The sequence below is a fragment of the Corylus avellana genome, chromosome ca3, assembly GCF_901000735.1.
Source record: "Corylus avellana chromosome ca3, CavTom2PMs-1.0".
Classification (NCBI taxonomy): Eukaryota; Viridiplantae; Streptophyta; class Magnoliopsida; order Fagales; family Betulaceae; genus Corylus; species Corylus avellana.
This window is the reverse complement of record NC_081543.1, coordinates 4,201,008-4,208,596: the sequence shown is the minus strand read 5'-3', so window position 1 is coordinate 4,208,596 and position 7,589 is coordinate 4,201,008. Positions and strand designations below refer to the sequence as shown.

The 7,589-nt window shown below is 34.8% G+C and overlaps 1 protein-coding gene across 1 annotated transcript in view; it reads left to right on the top strand.

Annotated features, from left to right (window-relative positions):
* Positions 1–454: 454 nt before the first annotated feature.
* The window catches only part of LOC132176378 (serine/threonine-protein kinase ATM), a 65,234-nt gene continuing 58,099 nt past the window's right edge, over positions 455–7,589 (top strand). Inside the window, 9 exon segments of the mRNA XM_059588569.1 lie at positions 455–695; positions 1,518–1,626; positions 1,715–1,858; positions 2,557–2,718; positions 2,824–3,019; positions 3,162–3,318; positions 3,806–3,945; positions 4,046–4,133; positions 4,594–4,697. Coding sequence (XP_059444552.1) covers positions 627–695; positions 1,518–1,626; positions 1,715–1,858; positions 2,557–2,718; positions 2,824–3,019; positions 3,162–3,318; positions 3,806–3,945; positions 4,046–4,133; positions 4,594–4,697 — 1,169 coding nt within the window. The 5' untranslated portion in view covers positions 455–626.

Below are 7,589 nucleotides of genomic sequence, written 5' to 3'. Positions count from 1 at the left end.
TTTTCATAGAGTAATGGTAGAAACTATATTTTTATCCTCTTAAATTTGATGTGACTTTTAAAATTACCATTAACTTTTAGATGAATCATACTTGAATTTTAGTCTAATGGTAATTTTAAACGCAACATCAACTTTAAGAGGATAAAAAAATGGTTCCTAGTATTATTCTTTTTCATATTAGTATATTGGCATGAGAGGCTCTTATGTCACTTTTTAAAGCGGTAGTTTTTCCAAAAATAAAAAAAGCCATTCTCCAAAGACAAAGAAGGGAATGTAAATTGTAAATTGATTTTCAAAATAGAAAAAAACGTGGTTATTTTTTCAAAATTTGAAATTGTTTTAAAAGGAATTCCTCATGGAATTTCGGAAGACAAACGCAGAGGGAGCTTTTAGGAAATTCTCGCTATCGTCTCTCCAGATTTTCGTCGCACTACAGTAAATAAATGCCCACAAAACACGAAGTCAGCCAAAAACGTCCTCCTTCCGTCGCCCAAAAGCCCTTCACACTCACACTGTTCCTTCTCTAAGAAAGTCCAAACCCTTCCCCCATTTTCCCGCCATTTCTCGCTAGCCAAACGCCTGAGGGACACTGCGCGATTCCATAGCGCATCGCTCCGAAAGCGGCGATGGTCACTTCGAGGGATGTGCAGGAGATCGTCTCCAAGCTCTCGTCCGATAAGGCCAAAGCACGCGAAGTATACTCCCCTTTCCTTCTGTCGATTTTCTTTCCCGCTATCCGTTTGGTTGTCGAGAAAATGCTGGAGAGGAAAGAAAATCAGTCATGGTTACTTAGAAAAAAATATTGACTCAACCAAGTTAAAAACGAGTATAATAGGCTAATTTAAGTGGATGTTCTTATTTGTTGGCATGTTATAATGAAATTAGAAGTTCGGCAAATTTGCTTACTGTAAATTTTTGGAGAAATTTCTCGGGAACCAAGTAGCTCCAGTGTACATTTATTTTCGATTATTTCTTACGAAAAAATTGTTATTAGAGTGAAATACTCTGTTATACGAAACCCCATAAGGCTCCGTTGTGTGAATGCTATTGTTTTCTCGGGGTCATAGATTTTATCAGGAACTAAGAATCTCATTTTGCTTAGTTTTCCTACATTTTATTGTGAACGAAACAGAAAACGTGTACGTTTGTCTCAGCTTGATTTCATTTGGAAACCTAAGGAAAAAAAAATCAACTCGATTATGCCAAATAGTTATATGGTGCTCAGTCCAGTGAATGCTTTTGTTTAGTGGGTCCCAATCAGCCATATCGTGATACAAATCCTCATTTATTTTCTATGTTTTTCTTGGCTAGCAAAAAGATTTTTCGTGTTAGCTTCTTTTGGAGGAATGAGTACAGTACTCTACTCAATTGAGCTAGTTTGCTTGGCTGTGTAAATGATTATGTTTCCTTGGGTGAAGAATTCAAAATATGAGTTTGTGATGATTTCCTTTAACTTAATGGTATCAAATGAATGTTAGTCTATAGTTCTTGTTCTGATGTAAAGTATGTGTATATAGGAAGGGATAAAGTTGTTGAATACGTGGTTAGAAGGAGAAAGATCGGTTGCCTTTTCTAAATTTCTTGGTCAGAACACTGCAAGGCTAAGGCCTGATGATATCCCTCACTGTAAGATCTATTTTTCATCAAAAGCATACCTATTTTTATAGGCATTGCACAAAGAACTGTCAAAAGCAAACGTGAATTGTTTTTGCAGCTGAAACATGGCCTTTTCTTGTTACTTTGCTGACTCAATGTGCATTGCTGGAAATATCCTCGAGCAAGCGACGATTGCCGAAATTGATCTATGCAAAGACTCTTCGCATTGTTGTGCAACGAGCTGAAGATTCTAAATTTTCAGGTAGTGATTGAATGAGATGGTTCTATATGGTTTCTATTATTATTGAACTTCTGTGTCAAGTGAGTTATATGAGAAAAGTTCTCTGCCTCAGTCATTGAAATGGCAACACGTGGTATTGAATCTTATTTATTCAGCCATTTTAAAAATTTTTGTTTTTGTTTTCTTTGAAAAATTATTAGGCTTTTTTATTTGTTTTATTTGTGTTTTGCTTTAATTCGGGGAATCATTTTGCCGTTGAATTCTAAAAATTAATTTCAAATGTGTATTAAATTGACTTATAGATTGATATACAATACGTGTTTGTTAGGAAGCCACTTGACTTCTCATTGGAGAAGGCCTTTTGTGCATTGCAAAACTTTGACATTGGAAAAGGTTGAATTGAAAACTTTTGTTTTTGTGAAACATTTTAATTAAACAAATGAATTCTAGCAGGGTTGGCAGTTTTTTGTTGACTGATGCTCCGTTCTCTTGCTTACAGAGCACAGTGTATTCTAATCTGAATGTAACTTAGTTGATGGTGGTTTCTTGTTATGTCAATGTTCAAACACAAAATGGGGGATTGTTTAAAGAATTCTATATTTCATCATCCTGACATGATTGTTATCTATGGAGCTATACTCTTATGCTTTAATAGATTTAACTTCTTCATGGTATTGATGTTAGGAGCAAATTCATAGTTTGTGTGTTTACCATTCCAGGTGAAGTGTTGCCTTTGTTATCTGTGGTAAAATCGCTTTTTAATCACATCTGGGATGTCTTAAGCACTGTTCCAAGCTTTCAGTCCGAATATGGGGTTGTTCTCCGGCATCTTTTGACCGTTAGAGATTATCGTTTTCACATGAGAAGGCGCATACATTGCAGTAAGTTTTTCTTTTAAATTAATCCTGAGGCACATTTCTTTTGTAATTGTTAAAAAAAGTGCCATTATTCAATCTTCTCTCACTTGTGTAATTTCATTTTCAAAGGCTTGGTGCTTCTTTACATGGAGAAGGTGGAAACTAGCTTGGCTGGGAAGAATGATAATCAATATAATCCCAAAGAGGAGGTATTTCGATGCATCTTTACTCTCCATTCACTGTTGGAAAATCCTCCTGGAGATTTCCCTGATAGTCTTAGGGAAGATATTATTAAGAAGATTGTTGCAATTTTCTCTTTCATAAGGTAATTCATGAATTCTGCCAGCTTTTTTTTTTTTTTTTTTGGGTTGGGTTTCCTATTGAAATGAAGTGTTTTATTAGGATTTTTTTTTTTTGCTGATAATGGCTGTGTACATGCTCTGTTTCCCTTTTTGTTCCTTATACAGGGATGAGGGAAAGATTTCACGCAAGCTTATTGAGTGTATCAATACATTCTTGTTAAAGGATGGTCCAAATTTAGGTTGTCAATCCATGGAAATCCATAATGCTGTGCAGCAATTTGTATTCCGTTGTTGGCTGACAACCCATGATCGAGCACTTAAGGTTTTTATGCATATTCTGGTGTTTTATCTATTTTTTATGGCTGGAGTCTAGTTTTGGTCATTGAAATTTGTGATAGGTTCCAATTTGTGCCTTCGATTTTAAAAAGGGAGAAATCAATACCTCGCTTGATCCATTAATGGTCAAACAATTTTTCTTTGAATACTGAAGGGGATTTTAAAATGTTTCAATTTTTTCATTTGAATTTTGAATTATGTAATCCTTGTTTTCAAATTGTTGACAAATGCCATCATAAGAATTGATGATAATCTACGCCATTAATTATTGTTGTGGGTGGATGGAAGGATTACATCACTCAGAATTTCAGGGATGAAATTGATTTTTATTTTTTATTTATTTTTTTATAGGGCAAAATTGGAATCTAGCCTGTGTAATATATAGTTTAGCCATTTTTAAGTAACACATGAATGTTTCAAAATGCTAATGTGTGTGTATTACATATGAAATTTGCATTATTTTTCTTTTGCAGGATGCCCTTATTCTCTACGCAAAGTTACAACTAAATTTAACTAGAGGTGGTGCTGATGGGAGTTCTTTGGTTGAACAACTTCTGGACGTAGTTTGTAAGGATCTAGATCAGAGCAATATATCCAGCACTGGCGTGCCTTGGTGAGTGTTTTTATTCCCTCCCTGATATTCTTTTATTTTGTAAAGTTATTATTGCTGGAGTTTTCTGATATGCTCTGATTGGTGTATATAATATTTTCAGGAGTGATGCAACTAAAGATGATAAGTTTGGGACTTTAAGTAGTTCACAATGTGGTTTGGTGGAACTTGCAGCTGTAGTATTTTTCCGGGTAGTTATTTCACACGCTCTATACCTTTTACCTGCATTTTTTATTATTATTATTATTTTTTTATGCTGTTTGATCTACTCTGATTTATCTGTATAGTGGACCTTCTTGTCGATCTGAAGGTTACATAAAGTAACTTCAAGGGCCTTTGTTAATAATTGGTGGATTATAAAATTGGGTAATTTATTTTGGGATTTAAATTTATTATGGTATGCTCTTGTAAAACTGCCCTTGTTGGTCTTGCAGAGTTTCTGCCAAATTTCATTGGTTTAGTTTTGTGTCCCGCACAATTATCATCTATGTTATTTTTATATATTAATTCTGGACTCCCTAGTATTTTTTGTTTAGGTATGTTGGAGAAGCAGACATCTTAAGAAGAATTATGAATTTTTTTTATTTGTCTTTTATTTTATGTGGTGGGAGAGAAGCCCTGGTTGCTGGCTAATATGATTTCACTCCTCAGGCGTGTGTTGACACAGCCAAAGCACCATCAACTCAAAAGCGGGTTAAGAGGGTGCATGCTTCTGTCCATCTAAAAGAGGCTCTCATGAAAGGAAAATGGCTATGGTAAGTTTTAAGTAGGTATGGAGTCTAATGTTGTTGTTTATTATGCCATTTGACCTAATTTTTTTTTTTTTCCAGATGGATGAATAAATAGAGTTTAAGTTTCATCTAGTGAAGTGGTTGGATATATGTACTCTAATCAACTCAAGGGGTTTGGGAGTAAAAATCTTATTCAGTTTAAATGAACCCTTTTGGATAAGTAGTTGTGGCGGTATGTTACGAAGAGGGAGGCTATGTAGAGATCGGTGGTGGATACTAAATATGATAGTTTGGGGGGAGGTTGGTGTTCTAAGGAGGTTACAGGGCCATATGGTGTGGGAGTGTGGAAAAGTATAAAGATAGGGTGGGAAGATATTTCTAAACTTGTGAGGTATGAGGTGGGAGATGGATCTGTGGTGTGGGGAGTAGCCTTTAAAATTCTATTTTTTAGAATTATTCACTATTGCTAATTGTAAGGATGCGTGGGTGGTGGTTCATATGCAGTTCCGGATTGGGAATATTAATTGGAATCTGTTAAAGTATTAATTAAATAATTAAATTTATTTCTTCCTATCAGCTTAAGCTTTTATGATGAGTGGTAGTGTAACATGGTATCAAAGCCAATGGTCTTGAGATTGAACCTTGACTCCATCATTCACCCCCCATTTAATTAAAGTATACCACGTGTTGGGCCTTACCTATTGAAAGGAAGTTGGAGCTCACACGTGAGTGAGAGTGTTAAAATATAATTAAATTACTACTTCCTATCAGCTTAAGCTGGAAAAGTGCTAGTTTAATAGAATGTTTGCCTTACAAGACTTGTGCATGATTGGGAGGTGGAAGTGGTCTCTAATTTCTTTAAGTTGTTTTCCCAAAGAGTAAGGCAAGGAGGTACGGATAAAATGAGCTGGATTCAGTTGTTTGGAGTTGATCTACGAAAGAGACATGTTATTGTGGTAGATTGGTGTTGTATGTGTAAGAAAAGTGAGGAGTCTATTGATCATTTTCTTCTTCATTATGAGGTGGCAAGAGAACTATTTCAGTTGTTTGGAGTTGTATGGGTTATGCCTCAAAGGGTGAGAGATTTGTTGGTGAGTTGAAGGGGACAATTGGGACAGCGTATGGTTTTGGAATTGTGGAGGTTGGCTCCTTTATGTTCATTGTGATATATTTGGAGAGAAAGGAATGCAAGGACCTTTGAAGATCATGAGATGGTGATGCTAGTGTTGAAGAAGATGCTGTTCCAATCTTTGTATACATGGATAGTAGCATTGTTTAGATTGTATGTTTCTAATTTTTATGAGTTTTAGGATTTCTCTTGTATACTTCTTGTGTACTAGGGTTGCGCCCCTCTATGCTTTTAATGAATTTGAATTACTTATTAAACAAAAACATAGTTGTGTTGTGATAGAATAGTTGTTCTAACACTAACCATGGTGCATGGATGCCATTTACGAGGAGGATCCTCAAGATTGGGCAATTGCAATATGCTTATGTCAATGGTTGATTTTGTGGAGGAATTCTTTGTTGTCTAAGAGGGAGTATCTATAGATGAAGATTGTTTGAAGATGGGATTCCCTTAAATTTTAGTATTATCATTCAAGTGGAAAGTGTTCTTGGAGTTGGAAGAAACTATCGTCCATGTCTTACTTTATGCTATCACATAGTCATGCCATGATAATGGTTGTTTTACCACCACCCATTTTGGATGGATGTGTTTTAGGAAGAGGGTCGTTAGTGAGAAATTTTTTTATAGAATCCATTATACCTTCACAATTTGAGCCACACACACACACACACATATTGATAAAAACACAGAGGGGTGCAACTCTAGTACACAGAAAGTATACAAAGAAAGTCCACCTTACGTGCCAAAAGAAAAAGAAAAATCTACAAATTTAGAAAATTAGAAAATTGAGAGATTTTAACAACCCTATATATATATATATTCAATTTTACCTACCATCTGTGTTGTAATTGTCTGTTTCTTACATAAACACTCCTTATGAATTAGATCATGATAATTTTGCTGATTTGGAGCAGTTGAAACCACTACTTATTAGAGCTGAGGTCTGATTGAATGCAATACCACCATTCAGGCCAGCAGAGTTATCATGGTTTTTAATATGTTGCTACAACATATAGATATTAGTTCTACTTAGAGATATAGAAAACAATGTGGTATAATCAAATGGAAGTGTGAAAGTAAGAGTCTGGTCTGTTTTTCGTGATATACATGTCTGTCTATATGTATATATGCATAGATGTATATATGTCTATAACTTTAAAAGATTTTTTTCATTGCTTTCCCCTTCTCAGCCGTTAAGCATATATAAATTATAAAGGAAACAGGCACGTGTGTAAGATCTAAAGATTATCACAAAGAACAAAAGGAAGAATCTACCAAACAGTCTTCAATAACAAGGTGTAAACAAGTTTTATGAAAGCTTGAAGGACATTGGACAAATTTTACTTCAATCTGGTACAGAAAATTTGTATTAGAAGCTTCATTTTTAAACTGTTAATTCTTTCATAAACTTTGTTCTTCTTCCTTAGAGTTCATTGTTTTTTTTTTTTAATTTTTTTTTTTAAAATTTTTATCAGAATTTGTTTATTAGGTCTGTCAAGCAACCTTCAGATTTTGCTTAAGGTATTATGAAGTGAATCTACAACTATGACGGATAAATCCTTCCTTACAAGTGTAAACTATCCAAGTTATTAGACACATGATTGTATACGTTAGTGAAGTTTGGGAACTGTTTAATCATGTTTTCATATCTCTAATCATTTGATTAGAGATATGGGTTATCTGGGGTTTTTTTACGTAGAAACTAAAACTTTTGAGATTAGATCGAACGTGCAAGGCGGAGTCCAGTTGGCGGAGAAGAGTCGGGGGAAAACACGAGACGTGATTAT